The 20,144-nt window shown below is 40.4% G+C and overlaps 1 protein-coding gene across 3 annotated transcripts in view; it reads right to left on the bottom strand.

Annotated features, from left to right (window-relative positions):
- PDZRN4 (PDZ domain containing ring finger 4) overlaps positions 1–20,144 on the bottom strand; it is a 251,760-nt gene that overhangs the window by 12,505 nt on the left and 219,111 nt on the right. For all 3 annotated transcript variants that reach the window (XM_086472509.1, XM_086472499.1, XM_009951841.2), the window contains 2 exons: positions 4,878–4,976; positions 2,645–2,707 (listed from right to left, as the gene is read on the bottom strand). In XM_086472509.1, coding sequence (XP_086328635.1) covers positions 2,645–2,707; positions 4,878–4,976 — 162 coding nt within the window. The remainder of the gene's footprint in view (positions 1–2,644; positions 2,708–4,877; positions 4,977–20,144) is intronic.

Below are 20,144 nucleotides of genomic sequence, written 5' to 3' on the forward strand. Positions count from 1 at the left end.
TTGATTTCAAAGCAGCAGGAACTTCCTGGTTGAAAAGTAAAGGAAAAGTTGCATTTCTGCACGTATGTTTGGCCTAAAAGCCAAGCTTGACTCAAAAATACAGGTTTAATTCAGATCAAAGAAAACCCCAGTGCATCCTGATTATCTAACCAGCAACGAGTAAAATGTCTGAGACCCTTCAAAGCTTACATGAAGGGATAGCTGTGGTCTGTGGGAGACCAGACAAGCACAGAGATGCAGCCACAGAGGTGCAGGAACAGATCCCCAGGTCGTTCAAAACACCCCCAGCCACGGCGGCTTCTGCCGTGATTCCTATCAGCCAAACAACTGCCCCTCGCGGACCCTGGAGGTGGCATCCCTGCTGTCCCCACACAGCCTAGCGGCGCCCACCCCACGCCAGCTGCACCATCGGGGGGGTGAGCAGGACTTCAGCCTGACTCATGGGATCTCACTCCCATGGACAGCACTTGTCAGCCTGGAGGTTCACAGCTAAAAACAGCAAAAGTTTAGGCAAGTCTCAGCAGGACTGTCCTTATGAAACCTTTCCCTCGACTTTGTAACATTTCATGTAAAATACTCAGGTGGTTTGCAGATGCTTAAGGAGACTGTGAAGGTGACAGGAGAGGTGTGAGGTTTGTGAGAATGAGAAGGGGACAGTTTCAGCCTCAAAAACGTGAGGAAATCTGCTGTAATTTTGTGAGAAATACACAAAACAGAGTGTCCCTCCCAGCCTTAACCGATGCTATTCACCACCCACAGAAAATGCCCCCACGCTCAAGGATCTGGCTCTCTCCCAGCCTCAGTGTAATCCCCCTGTAATGGCACTGTCACCTTCTATTTCTCTGAGTTATCTCATCAATAAGAGTAGATAGAGGGTCAATGTGTTTTCAGATATGAAAGTAAACCCCACATAACTCTCTGGGTGTTAACCTTAATGATCAAACTCATAGCTATATATCAGCACTGACATTAAAGTAATGCTCCAGTCTACAAAAGGACGGCAGAATTACCTATGCTTTTCTCTCGCCCCTGGAGTCTTTTCTCACAATTGAAATGAATTTCATTAGGAACTGCAGAACATTTGCCCGAACTGCTATTGGCTCTTCACTTCACCCAGAAATTTTAGAAAGCAAGAACAGGAGTAGAAAATGGAGCTACTCTCTATTTCCTTATTTTGAAACAGTAAGAGTGAAAATTGTTTCTACTTGGTTGAATAAACTATTTTTTTTTTCTTTTTGGAAGTTAAAAATATCATTATATCTTGTTTGCTTTCTTCAGTACGTGTTTTATAGAAAGACGAAAAAGGCAGTGCACTGACTTTTCCACTCCTAGACACACCCCATAATGTGGTCCCATCACTCCAAGTACCACCAAGTGCTCACTGCCCTTGTACCGTGGCATCTGTGTCTTCTTGGGGGGAACACCATCTGTTCTGTGAACATTTTCACATTCCTAAACACACAGAGAATAAACCAGCAGCCCCTGAGTGAGCCCTGACATTAAAGTGTAACTGACTATTTCCTCTCCAAAAGATGAGCCACTTTGGTAAGCCAGCCCATAGACCCTGTTGTGTCAACTAGACTCCCAAAACTGATACCAGGGTAAGAGATACAGGGTACAGATTTCAGCAAAGACATTTCCTGCAGAAATGAAAAGACTGGAGGGAAGGAACAGGCTAATCTTGTGACAACCCGAAAGCTCACGTGCCTAAACTAATGAAGGGCAATTATGGAACTGGTTACAGAAAAGTGACTTATCACACTAGGAACTACTTCTCGGGCTTCAGTGAAAAAAGGTCAAAATACAAGGGAAATCGATTGGGAAGCAGAACTAAAATGCTACAATACACCACAGACGTTCCAGTTTACTGATTTTTGGCAGCTGTTTTGAGATTTTATCACTAGGGCAAAAAATATACTATTCACTGCCAGCTGAAAACAGAAACCCACTGCCATTCTACCTGCTTCCCTCTCTGTACACTGCCCTCCTCCACAGCCAGCCGCCAGCCACCCTCACCCACAGGGGCTCTGCTGTATCACACAAACCTATCTTGGGGGCAGCTCTTCAGATGAGTGGATCAATAGAAATAAAGGGAGAAAAAAAGCCAAGATGATGGATTAGAAAAGAGCTCAGAAAAGCAGTGTTTATTTGTGGAGGAAAGAAAATATTAACAAAAGCCTAATGAACCCCCTCCTCAAGGACATTCAAGATCATCATTCACTAACAGCACTTTTTGTTTTGTATGAAAACTCTTTTGCCATCTATGCTCAGTACACGTGAGTTTTACCCAAATTTATGTGATCGGTGAATGCTCACCAAGTCTCAGACACCCATATTTATGTCTGCAGGATCCCTGTTAGAATTTGACACTGAGATGAACATAGTGGAAACGAGATTTGCTAATAAATATGGCAAAAAAAGACATGGGACATAAGGGCATGAGCCAGAACGAGTTTGTCATTCTCATTTTTCAGTACACACACTCCAGCTCCCAGCTATTGTGTTAAAAAACAGACAGACATGGATTTTCTCATCGATCATGGTAACAAAGAGAACTACCTTCCCTCATTAACAGTTCACAGAGAAGACAGCACTGCACATTTGTCTGAAGAAAGAGTTTAAGGAAGAGTTTATTGTCACATACTTGCAAAATGCGGTCTCCTTCACGGATCCGGCCATCTCTGGCAGCAATGCTGTTTGGATCAACCTGCACATGACAATATCAGTAACTGAACACGGAAGGATTTTTACTGGAAATGAAAACAGCTGCACAATTTCACAGTTTGAAAAAGTACCGTTTTTACGGAGGCAATCTGAAGTTTCCTTTAGAGTCATATGAATTCAACAGTTCTTTAAATAATCATATAAGCTTGTTTCAGATAAAAGCCTAAAGACAGAAAGGGTTGGGAGCATATGATTTTTCAGCTTAATACTTTCCCATGCCACCATCAGGTGTTAACCTTCAGCTGTCAGAGCACTAAGAATTAATGGCAGAGTCTCTCTCCTCTGGAAGTTCGCTATGGACTGAGGTGCTTCTGCAGTAGTTGATATGTCTATACAAATGGACCTGTCTTTGGGAAAAGAGCAGGTTTATTTTTCTTTGATGGAAACATTTACTATTAAATGATTATCTCAGTTACCAATCCATTACTTCCTCTGGAATTTTGTAGCTTGTGAGGCAACAGCAAAAAACCCACAAAAGATCTGTATTGTATAGATCACTCCCAGGTACTGCTTCTGGTCTGAGTCAGTTAATTTTAAGTTAGTTTAACCTAAATAGATGTTTAGGGCTCCATTAACAGTTTATCAAAGTCACTATAGCTCATCCCTGAGCAATGACCTGCTGTTCATTGCAGGGCAATTCGATCTATCACCTTTCACTTGAGGGTTATCTTAAATCATTTATTTTGCCTTGTCATGCCATATGCTATTTTTTCAAACCAAACATTTGAGTTGAGCATTTGGTTTGCAGGTTACACCCTCTACAGCTGTTAGATATTATTTTCTCCTTGTGCGTTGTCATAGAAAAAGAAATGATTCTGAAGTGCTTGATCAAGTACGAAAGACAATATAATTACATTCACTTTAAAAGGTCTGAGAAATTTCTACCATGTAGGAAAACCAGCACATTTCAGATATAAACCTGGAGTGTATTAAGAGATTCCTGCACTTTCTTTGTCCTCACAAGGTCAGACCGTGTCTTAACAACTGGTGGAAAACCTATTCTTGGGTAATTTTATATTAATTCCTCATTCTTGTTTCAAGGTTGTGCTTTTCAGCTTCCTTGACATTGCTGCTGGCCTGTGAATGTGCAATCTTGCCTTCATCCCTGTTCACTGGTATATAAAATTCTCTCTACTGATCCTCTCTGCCCATGAGCTTCACTCAGAATTTAGAATCAGAATCATAGGTCACTTCGCAAGTTGGAAGGGACCCGTAAGGATCATCAAGTCCAACTCCTTGCTCCTCGCAGGGCTCCCTAAGACTGAATCATATGACTAAGAGTGTTGTCCAGCCACCCCTTGATCTCTGACAGGCTTGGTGCCATGACCACTTCCCTGGGGACCTTGTTTCAGCAACCAACCACCCTCTCAGTGAAGAATCTTTTTCTAATGCCCAAATTCGGTTCAACATGTCATGGAAGTGACAAATTTGGAACAAAGTTCATGCAGGACAACCACCAGTGAGCTTGGACTCACAAGTCTTCTGCCTTATCCAGAAAAGCAACCCTCTTTGAACGCCTAGAGACCCAAAAGGAGCTAGTGGTCCTGGAAGTCTTGCAGACTGACCCTGTGAAATACTAACACCCTGTGATACGTGCTGGATGCCAATGTTTTCCCAGTGAAGCCAATGAAAACCTTAGGGTTCATCCCACCTCTCAGTATCCAGATTCTACTTTTTGCTCCCAAGCGACTCTATCCACCCACCTGCGGTATGTCTGTGTGTACCACAACCGTAATAAACCCACAAATAATAAAATAATGATTATCCACTGTTACGATTACTGAGGCTGTGGCAGAGAAAGAATGCAAGCAAGGTGTGGAGAAGGTGCTTTTCTTCTTAAACACTCTGCCTGATCTCCATCATAAGGGCAGATTTCTTTCAAAATTCAGACCGTGCTCAGACTGCTTTGTACTTCCCTAACTATGATGTTGTAGTTAAAAGCATTCACATTAAAGAAGCTCACCAGTAATAATTACACTACTTGGGCAACATAATTTAAACTGATAATCTAAATGAATCGAAAGTGACACATGCTGGCTGATGGCCAACACTTCTGCACTCTGGTCTCAGAGCACTTGCTCTTACATTCCCTGGCATGTTCAGCCTTCCACCACAAGCATCTCCCACGCTCCTCCCCATTGCCACGTCCTTACCTCGCTGACATAGATCCCTGTGTCCTCCTCATCATCGGTTCTGTAACAGACAGTGAGCCCCAGCTTCTCCTGGCTGTTAATCCGGCACAGCTCCACCTCCTACAAGAAAACACACAGGCTCGTACGGTGGCTTTTGCCAAGGGTGGAAAAAATTGTGTAGTGAAAGGGAGCACCAACCTGCTGGCATACTCATACTGTAGAACATACTCATACTGTATGACTTACTCATACTGTCCAGTCCCAAGTCACAATATTTTATGTGCATCTTTAAGAGGCAAAATATTCTGTGACGTGAGAAGGAGAAAACCCAGTACATTGCAGGTTCAAGCTGTATAGAAACAGTTCAGTAAGGCATGCTGAACTTTGAGAAATATGGCTGTGCATTGATTTTGCAGGTTTTTTGGCTTTTGGATAATAGAAGCTGACTTACAGTATATTACATAGTCATTTTAGTCCTATCACAGCAACTATTGATTTACAGGATATAAGACAGACTGGCTACACATCAATCAATCCATCACAAAAGTGCTAGTCCCTTCTAACAGCAATTCAAGGCATAAAGCAAAAATACAGCCTTCCACAGTTTAGTGCCATAGCTTCATTGTAGAAGCTGTTAGGTAACATAAGGATGCTTCAAGGAATCTCCCGTGGAGCTGAACAGCCGTGGCATCCTCCTCAATTGTGAGATGATGCAGAAAACATATTTTTATTGCCAGATGTCCCAGCAGTGGCATCTCATGAAAAGTGAAAGTTTTAGGGCAGATGGCACAGTGATAACTACTACATACACCCATCTGAGTTAAGCAACTTTAGGGTTTCATGGGGGAATCATTCAAAAAAAATCACAAAGCTGCACTTGGTTTGAACACTGTGAAACAAATAATTGTAACAGAGCATGATGAATCCAGTAACACAGAGTATTAGCTTGGTTGCAAATGGGAAACTTTAGTTGATATATGTATTTAAAGGGAGACTGCAGGTGACATTTGGAGCTTAAAAGCTTCTCATGGCTGTGCAAAAAAAGAAGAGAGACAAACACATGCTTCAGTTTTCAGTCCGTGATACAGAGCTTGTTTCTCCCTGTTCCCAGAGATGTCACTCAGATTAATCCCTAAACAGGTACAGGACGCACAGCAGTGAGGACTCACTACTGAGTCCAACTGAGTTGTGGGTACTAGGTGTCAAAATACTACAACTTACAGAAAAACCTGCAACCAACGTACACATCTACATGGGTTCAGTACCTGCATAAACCCTATAAACTTCTCCCTGGACTTTGGACATTTGATGTCTTAATGAAAACTAAGAAAATGCAGAAAATGCCATGAAACCTGTAGTATTCTTTGTTCTTAAATATGGCAGGAGTTTTAAATAAGGCGGTAAGAAGTGGAATTAGTTGCCAGTACACTTTATACATTGGGTTTGAAAGAAGAAACATGGGACAGTGTTTTATTAGGGAAGAGAATCTCAGTGACCTGATTTTGGCATTGGGAGGAAAAGTATGTGTACTGGAGGGAGGCCTATTCAAAACCCATAATAATTGATGTCTCCAGAGGGAAAGAACACTTGACTAGAACTGTAATATTAGGGAGAAATTACAGTAACAAAATGGCTTCAATTACAGCAACAAGGTATACTTTTAAGGAATAAAGAAGCTTGCGGTCCCTTGGAGGCCTATAAGGAAGCCTAAATACACCATAAAGGACTGAGACTGGGACCTTTAAATCAAGGCAAATGAGGAGCTGTGCACAAGCTGAAATCCATTGACTTTCATTGTCCTGCCAGCACAACCTCCTTTCTCCCTGTGCTGAGGCTGGACAGGGGCCCCAAGGACTGCTCTGAACATAATTTCTCTGGTTGGGAATGACCTTGAAGTTCTTGTGGATGATTTGTCTAAAAACGTTACTACAAATCTGTACGAATGTTTCAGGCTGCAAACAAATGGAATTTTCTCAGTGCACTGGCTCAATGAGCAGAATGATTTAACCACTTACGGCATTAAAGAGCAAAGGAAAATGATGACGACCCTAAAGGCTCCACTTGGGAGTCCAAGAGGTTTGCTAAAACTGTCTCTGGGAACCAGCTGATGACAAATATCAGTGACTAATATCCTCTGACTGGGATGCAACGGCCCTGGCTGCGCATAGTGCTCGAGTTGCCACAGCTTTCTTTCTCCTTCTAGTAACAGAGATTAGAGCTGAGAACTGTACTCAGCACTCTCGAGACTACCTCTTTCCTAAATGTCTGCATGGGGCATAGTCTGATGACTGTGTATGATTGTGGCCACTTAGAAGCTGTAGATACCTATGACTGAGATACTGCTACTTAGTGTTAAAGGCTCAACAACCATTTCATTTATTTCAGTCTAGGCTCAAGTACATACTTGAGCAATATCTCCTTCAGCATGAGAGAGAAGTTGGATAAGGTCTCTTGCTTTGCATTGGAAGTCATTCCAGATAACTGCCTTTTTCTCGCTGCACATCTGCACGACTAACCTCACAGCATCTTCTTTTTTACAGCAAACATGCTACATCCTAGTCACATTCAAACAAATCAGGGTTGACAAAAAAGTTTGGAAAATTTAAAAGCACTTAGTGTAAAATACTAAATCATGTCTCTGAGCACAAGTCTGATCTTTAACTGTATATAACAAGCACATCTGAAAACACTTGAACAGAAGGGCAGCAATTGAAACACTAGAGAACCTGGACCATCATGGTCAAATGCATTTAACACTGCATTTTGCGACAGATGCTTTTTAGTGTTTGTGTTTTTTTTTTTTTTTCTCTCAACTGGTCTTTAACAGAAGAAACAATAAGTTTGGCAGCAGTAATGACTTCGTAAGAATGTAATTTCCTTCTCTGAAATCTCTTTAGATACATGCATACATGCACACACACATATAGCTGCTTTCTCTTTGGGTTTTGTGCGTGTACATGTAGGGATTGAACTGACAGTCTTCAAAATTCAGCATTTTAAAAATCTTTGAGAAACAATATCTGGACATTCATGAAGAGTGCTGACAGACAGATGGTGGAAGGAAAGGGACTGAGGAGACAGCTCAGGAGACGACAGCCTCCCCCTCTTTTGGGTGCTCTGGGGGCAGCTGCCTCTCAACACAAAGTATTCTGCTGCCAAATGACAGAAATCAATGCCAAACTGCTAAATCTTTGACTTGCTGCTTCTTTCTCTGTGTAGGCAGAACAATAATTCAGTGCATTGCCACAGTGAAGAAAATACTTTAAAGTGTTTTGCCATAAATTATTTGGTTAAAAGATAGACATGGAAATTAGAATAAGGACTACCTTGTCTTGAAAGACTGGGATGCAAGTTTCCAAGGTAGCTCATTTCTTCAGACATAGAAAAGACAGCAAAGAGGCACAGGTCATGCTCCCAAAGGACTGAAAACCAGTTATACTGGTCATCCTCTAAAGTGATGGAGTAGTGGCTGTAGCCTCTGGCTCCCAATCACTTCAATGATGGAAAACGAGTTTACAGGCTGTCAGTCTCAGGAGACGTAAGACCAAACAAGAAGCTGTCACCTCTTTGGGGAGGGAAGGCTAGGTTAATGCTGTCATTTCTCTCAAGTGGTAGAGAAGTAGATTGTAAATCTCATCAACTGGGTTGTTGGCTTTCTAGAATTGCTGAAAAGAGGTTAAGGGCTATTAAAGGAGACCTTGTAAAAGTTTGCATGAGTTTGCAGCTGTAGTGGGTCTTTCTATTAAAAGCTAGATTACAAAGAGTAAAGCTTATGGTCTGTTAGAAAACAGATCATGAACCCTTCAGTGACCATTCTTAAACAGTCTTTTTGGGGCAAAGAGAGCTCTGAACCCTTCACATTTTCCCTCCACACACTGGAAAATAGATTACAGCCTAAGAGGTAAGTTGGTAAAGTTTCTTCTTGCCACACTCAGAAGATGTTGACAAGAGTTAGCCATCTGATGACACTGTGCTGGATTAACTGCATACATGGAAAGCTTCCTCTGCCCTATTTTTCTTCGCTGACCACTCTGCCAATGGTCTCTACTAAGCCATGCACACCTTTGAATCCTTCCCCCACTTTCTGTCAGGATTAGCTACTCCCTGTTCAGCACTATTCAACCCAACCATAGTGTGGCTGAGCTCTGTCCCTGTCTCATCATTGCCTGTCAGACTCACCTCTATTTGAACGATCCTGCCCTGGCATCCCTCTCCACTAACACAATCCTTCTGTCCTCATCTTCAAAGCCCTTCTCAGTTCACTCTTTCCCTAAGCGCCCCTTCACCCATATTCACAGAAAGCAGTCTCACTCACCCTTTTCTTCCATTCTGCCCAAACATTTCCGTTCTCAGTAACTACCCGTGCCTACACAGCCCCTGCATCACCTTCCTTTTACTTTCACCTTATAACCCATCCTCTCATCTCACCTATAGAAATCTGTAAAGAAATTACAGCCCGATAAGCAGGAAGTCCCATCTACTAAAGTGACCGCTTCACTATGTATGAACGATGTGTACAACCTATAATTACTGCCAGTTTGTTCTCCTTCCTCTCTCTCATCCTCTGATCCCTTGTTTGTCTTGCCTTCTTACACTTCTGTGTGATGAGAAGAATTTTTTTTGTACGGGTGAGAAATAAGGCAAACAAGAAATTATAGCTCAATGCAAATTAGTTGCGATGAACAGCAAGCTACCCTCTTCCCAAGACAGGAGACTTTCAAAGTCCACACAAGAACTTTCAGTATTTGGAGGCAATTGGGTGGCTTTGAAACTCAGAATAAGCTTGAGATCGGATGTGTCCCTTGCCCAGGAACTGCTGGGGAATCCCTGACCCTCTGTGATATTTGTAGAATCTGACCTACTATATTCACAGAATTAGCAAAGATATTGATTGAATTCTTTCCATGAAACTGTAACTCTTGGGTTGCTCTAGTGCAATGGAGGTTTGAGGAGAAAAACACTGCCTCAGCTCTAATGGGCTTAGAGTTGGGGGACAAGACTATTGTCTTGTCCCATTCTATGTCGATTTTTCATTTTTGTCCACTCTTGACTTACTGGCTGTGAAAGGCAAGGAGACTAGTTTACTGTATGTACTGTAGACAAGTATAACTAACAAAAGTTAATCAATTATTCAACATTATTTTATTGTATGACAAAGGTAAACTCTACACTTGGCTACGTCATATCTACACATGGTGTCCTAGGACTGGGACTCTCCTGAGACTATGCTGACAAGGGAACTTGCTGATCCCCTTGCAATTTATTTGTGTATGGAAACACACCGACCCATTTCCAGAACGGAAACCTTTAATAAGAAAACCTTAAAAAAAGGTTACCATTGCAAATGACAGAGGATGAACTTACTGATACAAGTAACTGGTTGCAAGATCAAGAAATGTAAATTTTTTGAAAAATCACTGGGTGTATTTTAGATTACTGGGCATGTGTTTGAGATTCTTCCTTGGATGACGCTCTATACTGAGGAAAGGAAATTTCCCTACCTTCTCAAATTCATCATAATTTTGAAAAAAAATTAGTAAGATTTTGCCTCATCAGACAGTTTTTTAGCAGGCTTGCAGAAGTTTTCTGCCTTTAAGTCCCTGTTGCTTGTTCAATTTTAACTGTTTTGGTGCAGTCACCTCACGTAAATTTGTGACTTGTTTTCCTTATCTATAAACAGAAAAAAATGCAGCCACCACCAGAGTAGCAGGACATAAAAGAATAAATGATTACAGAGTGTTTGAAAGGCACTGTAGAAATATTATAAATACTCTACATCCTTCCAATATTCCCCATCTGCCTTTATAGCAATTGTTGCACACCACTAAAAGGACCAAGAGAGACTATCAAAACCGTAATAGCTATTGAGTTCCCTTCACCCGTACAGTATATCAGAGTAATGGGTCCCATGAACTCCGGTAACACCATTAGAAGGGACAGCATGGAATCAAAACACAACAGTGTTTTTCTTAAATGGATGGTGTGTGATCATTTTAGTTAACATTTAAGTCCTCATTACAATGAGAAAATCATCTCACCATCAAGACACAGTCAAACACCAAATTAATTTTAATCAGTGTTACTCTCCAGTGTAACAGAACCTGTAATTCATAGTTCAGGGCTAGTATTTTTGTGACATGGTAAGATAAAGGATCCTAAACACGTTCTGTTTATGATGCAGTCAACTATTTAATTTCTCAGCATTAACTAGCATCTACCTTGTCTCATTCAACTCCATTATCTTTAGAGGAAAAGAATGTCAGCTTTTCATGATGCTTATATATCAGTATAGTCCAGCCTGTAAAACCAAAACTGTGCTTTCTTCTCTTTCCCCTTCGATCAACTCTCCTGAACGGGAGAAAAAAAAAAAAAAGACAGAAAAGAGAAGGGAAGTTTTTCTATTTACAAGTACAAAATCACCAGGTTTTAAATTAGGAGCCAACTCAACACTTTATATAGCTTTTAGAAAAGGAAGTCAGCACAGCGTAGTGGAGAAGGATTCCTACTTCACCAAAAGATAAAAAGCTGCCAGTTTAGAAAAGTTCTTGTGTGGTGAAATGAACAATGCAATTCAGATATGCTTTATCTTCATCCTACAATGTATGGAAGAGCTGCATCTTGGCTCAAGTCTCTAAGGTGGCTGACAAATTCCATCCACAAAGCACACAGTAATGTAATGTGTTCTAAGGCAAAAGCGTTCAGAGGGAGGCAGTCTGTGAAGGTCTCTCTGGGTTCAGCAATTTTTCTGTAGCATAGGATGATTATTAGTACCTCTTGGATCAAAACCATGTTATGAATTGTTACTAGTCGCTATTATTGCAACATCAAGGAAAAAAATACAAAAAATAGAATGTTATCTTCACAGCCACCCAGAACAATGCAGTTATCACCAATTAGTGAATTACTGCCCATCACTAAATAAGTGTCCATGTGTCACAGCCATCTCTGAAACAATACCAGGTGTGAGCTGAAACACCTTTATGTTCTATCCCTTTATGGACCATTATCAGGCAGAGCTCCAAACTCTTTATACAATGTACCTCATAGCTGGGAAGACCTAAGAGTTTGCAAATGCTAAAATACACCAAGGTTTAGCTGACAGGTTTTATGATTATGTCCTTGTTTTCCTCAGTTTCTTTCACAAGTACTTGAAAAGCAGTGTCCTTGTGCCAGGCTAGTTATTTTGTGTTGTAGCTTTGACTGCACTTTCGGAAGAAACCAAGGCTTATTGAATGCAATGAGTGGACTCAATATCTGATGATCCAAGGTGGAGTGTAATATTCACCATAATTTTTAAGAAAAAAGAAAAAAGAAAACCAAAATAACAAAGCACAAGAAGAAAAGAGTAGTTACTTTTATCTTTGCTTTTCCTTTTTACCTGTAGTAATAGCCGAGAAGCTGTTTTAATGTTCATCTTGCTAATGGTATAATTGACAGAATGATTAACTGAATGAATGAAGCACAAAAGGCCAAGAACAGAGTACTTACAGAATAGCTCAATGAAAAATTAACTGAGAAAGTATGTTAAGGTCTGACTTATTTTAATAAACTGGTTATAATGAACAAAAAAGTACTCATCCATCTGAGCTAGTGTCACTCTTCTGAAGCATCAAACAGAAGTGCACAGGGACTACACACACCTTAAAATTAAGATTCACTCTTCAGTATCGTCTTGTTTCTGCATCTTTATGGGTGAGACCAACCTCCAGTTTACATGCATAGCTGAATTTTGGCTGCTCTTCATACTTTCTGTCATGGTTACTATAAGAAGGTTGCTCTGCAAAATCAGATCAATTTTATCAGCTTCTTGCTAGTGATTTCCTTAAACTATGGAAACCAAGCAAAGCTCGCTCTCAACCTCATAATTGTGTTCAGTAATCCTGACTCTGTAGTTCTTAGCTCATCACTGGGAGTGACCAGTAAGCACTTGGATGGTTATCAGGCAGGGCTCCAAACAGCTGAGCATCCTGGCAGCATCTCACTAATCACATTCATTTTACTGGTCTCTTCCTCCACATGACTGGAAGGATACACCTCTTCCAGGCTGCCAAATCACTGGTCATTTAAATTGCTACCTCCTATAATAGTTAATCTTCATAATGCTGTACACTTGTCATCACTGGCAAGTACTTCTGCTCATGAAATAAAAATAAACAATACAAACAGAACCAGAGCTATCCCTCCACTCTTCTTACAAGAACAGTTCAATCTAATGAAGTCCAAGGAGGGTAGAGAGCTAACAGTGGAGCTACTGAAAAGAAAAATTCATCTCAAATTCAGAAGTGATGAGAACAGTATGACATGTTACAAATGGGTGTGGGTGTAAAACAGAGGAAACAAAGGCCCGGGTTTGCAACAAAAAGCATCATCAGCAGAATAAACGGTGTTCTTTACTCTTCCTTTTATAACACCATTTATTTCACCTCTGAATTTGTACCATGCAGTAGGAGTTGTGACTGCCACGTACAAATGATCGGGGTATGTACAACAGGTAAGACTACATACACACTTGAAACAGACACTTGGTGTTTCAAACAAGTATCACATTTCACCTTACCCCAATCAGATTTCCAGCTCTCTCAGCTAGGCTTTGTTTAGCAGTTATGTTTTTAACAATGACCAGAAGTAATTTGAGGAAACTCAGACAAAAGATGTCAGAAGAACAGCACAGATGTCAGCAGAAGTCATCACAACAATCTATTTTAAATATGATGGCTTATTTTTTTTTCCTATGGGCTACCTATTTCTGTTCAGACAAAGAGAGTCTGTGGTGACTCCAATGTACATTTAACAATGTAATTTCATTTTAAGGTAGATACTTTTTTACAGTCTTGAGGTGGATGTTACATATTTAGTTGTTTACTTGTATGCGCATGTGTCTGTGTATGCAGAGCGGAGGTAGTATGTGTGTGTAAATTTATGTATATGAGTATATAGGTACATACAGTATGTATATAACCATGTGTTAGTGCATGCCAGGCAGGTCAGTTACACTGCAGAGACTCCCCTGGCAATCACCAAACAATTCATTTAAGAGCATAATTGCAACTCTTGAAAACACAGAGATAGGATATACAGTTATAATGAGAAAACAAAAGTGTTAGATGACCCCACAATTCACAGAACCAGAGCAGTGACATTTACAGCCATCTCTGGACCCTACCTTTTAATGACAAACCATGTAGAAGACTCCTTATTTATTAATAACCACAAAAAGAGAAATGGCAAAAGGAAACAAGCATTTTCAGTCTGCTAGAAAAGCCCCTCTATCATAAGGTAGATCAGTCAAACATATCCCCCTCTCTCACTTTACCTCCATGATAACTGTGTGTTTAGGGTGGGCTACTGTAAAGAAACAGCTCAGAGGAGAGACTACATACAGAAGAAATGCCTATCACTGCAGTCTTCTTAAGTGTACCAACAAAAAAAGATCAAAACCACCCGGGATTCTGGGACTGCCAGACTGAAGGCAAGTAATACTGCAGGCAAACAAAGGCTTCCTAGACCTGAGAACTATCCTAACGCCACCAAGAGTTACACTCTCTTGTCAAAAGCATTTTCCAGGAAAGATGTTAATGTCTACATATCACAGACTAATTGTAGGCTATGCAGCAGAGTGCAATGAAATCACCCTCAACCTTCCCAGGCCACTGCGAGGTCCTGTTGCATTCTTTTCACAATGAATAAACTTATGTTTAAATGTCTGTAGTGGATTTAATTTACAAATACTGGCCTCTTCCACCAGAAGAAGAATGCTTCCATCAGAAAAGCAAAGCTCTTAACTCCTCTGGTACCTTTACCACGGAAGGTATTGAGCATCACAGGATTTTAGTAGATGATAGTTCAGTTTTAGAACACATTCTGTAAATGCCTATGGAGATTTGGTAGAGTTCAAGATTTTGCTTTTAAAGCAACTGAGATTCTTGAGTTGAGAAAATAACCTAAAGAAACGAGTTTTTCCCCCCCCCTCTCTAACACTCTCAGTATGTTCTGTTATGTAGATTTTACATAGACGGGCAAATCCACAATGTACTTGGGGGCTATTTGGATGGAAACAGAAAAGCTACGGAGCAAGACAGAGCCAGCCTAGACGTAAACAAGCTGGAACTGCTGGCAGCTGTGCTGTTACAAATAAAATTGCATTCCCCACTGTCTTCTCACTTATCAATTTTGACAGAAGACTGTCCTGACTTCTCATAAACAGCATCGGAAACGACAAATCACATTGGGTGTCAGATTTACCAGAATGGATTTTGGTTGGTAGCTTACCACAAAGAAACAGAGGGTTATCTCCATTCCACATGGTGGGGAAAAACAATGCTCTGTCCAAGGGGTGGGGGCTCTACCTTATAGGCTAAAGTCTCATTTAATCCTCATTTTTTAAAGTCTGGTTTAGATTTAAGAATATCTGACACAAGATTTGTTCACATCAAAGCAGAAAGGAAAAATATCAGCAAGCATTTCTGAAATGCATAATCCAAATGCAAATACAACAATGCATGAGAAATATTTAAAAACAAAATCACTGTCCTGCTGATCCCTGCTTTATAGCTACACTTAGAGCCACATGCTGCTTTGTGTCCAGACAAAGAATGCTCTGGGACAGCAGGATGCTGTAGACAATGATACCAGTGTTAAAAGGGAAAGAAAGAAAAAATAAAAGTAGTAGCAGAAGAAAAAGAGAATTAATATGCTGACATATAGGCACCTGTTAATGAAATATCATGTTGTGACTGTGGGAGCAGAATTTGGCCCCGTAGCTTAGATAATAAAGAAACTCCATTGGATACAGGAATTCATTCTCTCCCTGCAGCTCTGGAGAGAAAATTTTGGTGAACACTACACTTCCATGTAGGAAATCAAACAATGGAGTAACTTAAAGGCAGGGCAAGCCTGCCAGTGCACATTCTGCAGTCTGATGTGTAATGATCAGTAACAGTCTGATGGCTATGAGTGGGAGAAGGGAGACACCCAAGTGTCAGCTGAGACTCCCAACGGGTGAGGATTGCGGGGGGCAGATAGCAGTAGTGGAGCAGATGGGGGAACGGGCTGGGCTGGATGAACGATGGAGCTGGACTAGGAATGTGCGAAACATTTGATCACTGTGCTATGAACAAATTTAGCGTTACAGTGGGAGAAAGGGTCTAAGCATAGGGGGATGAGATAAATACAACTTTTAATTCTGTGGGCCTTGCAGGCTTGGTGTGGCCTTTTTGACTTGCTTTTAAAGGGTACTGTAAGCCTTGAGCTTAAAGATACGTGGTGGACTTTACAGTGTGTGTATCTCATAAGGAAGTCAAAGAGGGAAAAAAAAATCCTTTACAGATCACATGCTTCCTGGTTGCAAAAGGCTCAACAGCTGACCGTATATCCTCCAGGAAGCCACAAACATCCACTTGAACCTGAGTTTCCCCCCTTAGCTAGCATGCATAATACCAAGTCTTCAGATTCCTGACAAAAAGACAAATCCAAAACCCAACCCTTATGGGAATTATCAAACATAAAGTACTCTAAACGCTATTAAAAACCATTTTTTCCCTGTTGCTAGATGATCACACTTACTGGAAAGTAAAATGTCCTCAGCATACTTTGTTATTTCAAACAAGCCATAGTCTTACTTTCCTCCCTAATTCTTCCAACTCTTTATCCATTCTCTTTTTTTCTGTTCTTCCCAAAGGTGCAGTATGAATGCTAATTTATTAGAAGTACTTAACTATACACATATATTTTCCTGTGTTCTATATGCATGTATGTTTTCACTCGCTTGAGACCCAACACCCCTTCTGGTATATCCTGCACTTGAGAAGACCACGAATTCTTGCTTTCTGAGCAGAGAGATCCATGATGAACTGCTTATATATTGTATTTCTCAGCAGTCAGCTTTGGTCCTCACTTTTGGTCTTTCACTGAATGTGTGAACTTGCAAGGATAAGGGAAGAGTTTAAAGTATAATTAACCAGCTGATGACATGCAGCAAAGGGTTTCCTTTTCACTAATTTAGACTCTGCATTCTCACTTTCTTCTCATTGAACAAAGTACGTGGGAATAGCACAGTCAAGGCAGAAACTGAACCTAATGTTAAAATGAGATAAGCAGACTGGAGTAGTAACTATTCCATTGTGCAGTGTGTGATACTAAACTGTCACATTGGCTCACAGCCTCTATATTCCAAAGGAGTCCTTTGCTTTTGGACAATTTTGACAAAAAATAAAGGAAAGAGATTTATTATCACATGTATTTGAGGAAAAAAATTCTGAAATTCTGACTTTTCATTAAAGCTCCTATCCTGACGCTCATATTGAAACTCTTTGGCTTTCAACACCGAAAAATAAGATACAGCTGAGGAATCACTGGGGTGAAACTGGTGGGGAGGAAGCCCTCAAACTTTACCAGTCCAGGTTTTTTGGGGGGCTTTTCAGAATTTGCTCCCAATCTGTTTTCCAGTGAAAATGACTTTGATATAAAACGTTAGAACGGACCTTCTCTTGGTTATCAGGCAGGAATACAGCACTCCATGTCTGGCTAGAAGTCCCTGAACTAATTAGGGGACTGGAGCACACCTCCTGTGAGGGGAGGCTAGGAGAACTGCACCCAGTTAGCCTTTTGAAGAGAAGTATAAGGAGATCTTACTACATCCTTCAAGTACCAAATGCAAGGGTCCAGAGAAGTCAGAAGCAGATTCTTCCTGGAGGTGTACTGTGACAGCCACACGAGACAACAGACATGAGCTGCCACTCAGGAAATTTCAGTTAGATATTCAGGGAAGTGTTTCTTACCATGAGGGTAGTCAAACACTGGAAGGGTTGTCCAGAGACTTTGTAGACTGTATACTATAAAACATAACCAACTATATCAGCTATATAATCAGCATCCGCTTCTCTGCCCCTCTACAGTAGGCTCTCTCTGCGATTTCCGGACTTGCCTCGAATGGTGGTACTTCAAAACAACTTGGAAAATGTAGTGGTGCTGTCTACTGAAGGGAATGGGACAATATTAGCACAGGACATCATTGCTAAAATCTTTACAGTGCCGCCTTCTGCATTTCAGTTTGCCATTCACTCTGTTGGCGATTAAGATCCAGAAGGGATCCAACACCTGCAAAAGCTCTGTGTACTCAGAAAGCAAATATATCCTCCTCTGTCCATGAATGTCCTCTTTGATACACCACGGACCTTCTCAGGAGAAAAGCCCAATGTCTGGAGTTTTTCTGACTCTAATGGTGTAAAAACTTTCAAATCTGACATGTTTCAAATGGTAGAGGAAAACCTGTTGCAAGTCAGAATTCTGATAAGATGAGGAACTTCAAGCCCCCAGAAGACAGCTATTCCCCTTCCAAAAAACACATATGCTGCAGCTGTTTCTAAACTTGATTCCCAACTCTCCTAAGTTTATTAAAGAGTCTCTTCATAGCTTAGCGCTCTTTCTAAACTGTAGCAAGTGCCTTTTTCTAGCCAGCAAACCTTAGATACACAAAGTCCAAAGGTTTACGGTTATCATAGCTGTAGTTAAAATGAGCTGAGAATCACTTGGCAAAATTAGCTTTCACATTTTACAATAAATTTCTGCTATTGGAGGTAAACCCATACTTTATTTTTGCTGTATTTCAAAATGTTACTGCCCAGCACTTGGCTCTGTAAACATCATTATTACTGCTGCCTGCCTGCTTTGGGCCTGAAACGTGTCAGAAGATTTATCTGCCTCATCAGCACTTTCTAAACACCCAGGCAGCCAATCGAAATGGGGAGGCATAACAGATGTGCCAACATCTGCTGCAGTGAGCATTTATCTGGACAGCAGAACATGTAGCTGTAGATTCAAACTCCTAACCGGTTACAATTCCACATGTTTGGACAGCCTTGATCTACAACTGTGTGAAGGCTATTTTGCAATATTAATTAAAATCAAGTTGAAAATGTATTTTTTCTAGTTTAGACAGCTGTGAGAAATATCCCTTCCTGTACTTCAGTTTATGTCTTTCAGATACAGTAAAGGGAAAATACTATGAAAAGCTAAATTTAAAGTTGAGCTTATAAAATTAGAATTCTTAGAAAGCAAGCACTAAGCTAAAATTCCACCCTATCCATGCTCTTGTTTACTTTGAGATACACATATATTATATGTACAGTTAAAATGTGCAAATTTTAATCACATACATGTGCCTATAAATCAAGCACATGAAGCAATAAGCAATGACTTTTAAACACATTTTTATTTTCCTGGCACCAAAATGAGGTCTATGGGCACCATATCCATGCTGAGTTTCAGCTGTTCAAACTTCTGTTGCACATGGAATGTCCTCCACCCCCAAACACATACTTGTATAGATTGATGAAATCATGAGATGAGATACAAAGCAAATTCATCATCTGCTTTTTTGATGCACAATACAGTTTCACCTGTATCCCTGCTCACCAAACCATGCCCTCCAGGAATGACTATCACATTCTCTTTGAAGAGCTGCCTCATTAAATAAAAAAGCAAACTTCCAGAGAAAAGACCTCTCCTGCTTTTTTGATTTCTCCTCTGAAGGCCCAGCATGCATAATATCGAAACCTTGTTTAAAGTCCATTTTCTTGTAAAAGCTTCTCTCTTGCTAGGGGGACTTAGCCCTTGCTTCCTGTGTTCATGTATTTCCAAGGATACTAAGCTTTAAAATAGTGACATTGTAATAAGCTGGTTAACATGACTTAGATTATTTTTAATAGAATAACTAAAAGAAATTATTTTCTCCCATCTTTTGTCTGTATAGCTAAATTCCATGTCTCTAAGACAGACTACATGAACTTTCAAGCAGAAGGTATATGAAAAATAGCATTAATAAAACCATTAGAAACATTTTCACTGTAAAGCGTATATGGAGGAGTGGTAAAATAGTATAAAAACTGTCTCAACAAAGCATTTCTCCAAAACAGAAGATTTGTAATGCACAGCCTTCCATAAATATGAAAATATTGCCAGCACCTTTCTCTTCCTTCGCTGAGTGAAAAACATATACCATATGTTGTGATGTTGCCCAACAATAAAGTGCTGCTGAACTAAGCTCACTTTTCTTCATTTTCCTGGAAAAACATAAGCTCTGACAACAAGAAAGAATTTTTATTAGCTTTCAGGTGAAGTGAGGAGTAACCCTGTATTTGTTTTATGAAATCATGAAACAAAATGAGTATCACTGACTTGATATATTTTCCTCCTGTTTTAAGACACAATAAATGGTAATAACTTTGATAAATCTGCCCATGTCAGTTTTGTGTCTTTTTCTCCCCACTCTCTCATGATCCTTTGCAGTTG

Source organism: Leptosomus discolor, chromosome 1 (genome assembly GCF_034619465.1).
Source record: "Leptosomus discolor isolate bLepDis1 chromosome 1, bLepDis1.hap2, whole genome shotgun sequence".
Lineage (NCBI taxonomy): Eukaryota > Metazoa > Chordata > Aves > Leptosomiformes > Leptosomidae > Leptosomus > Leptosomus discolor.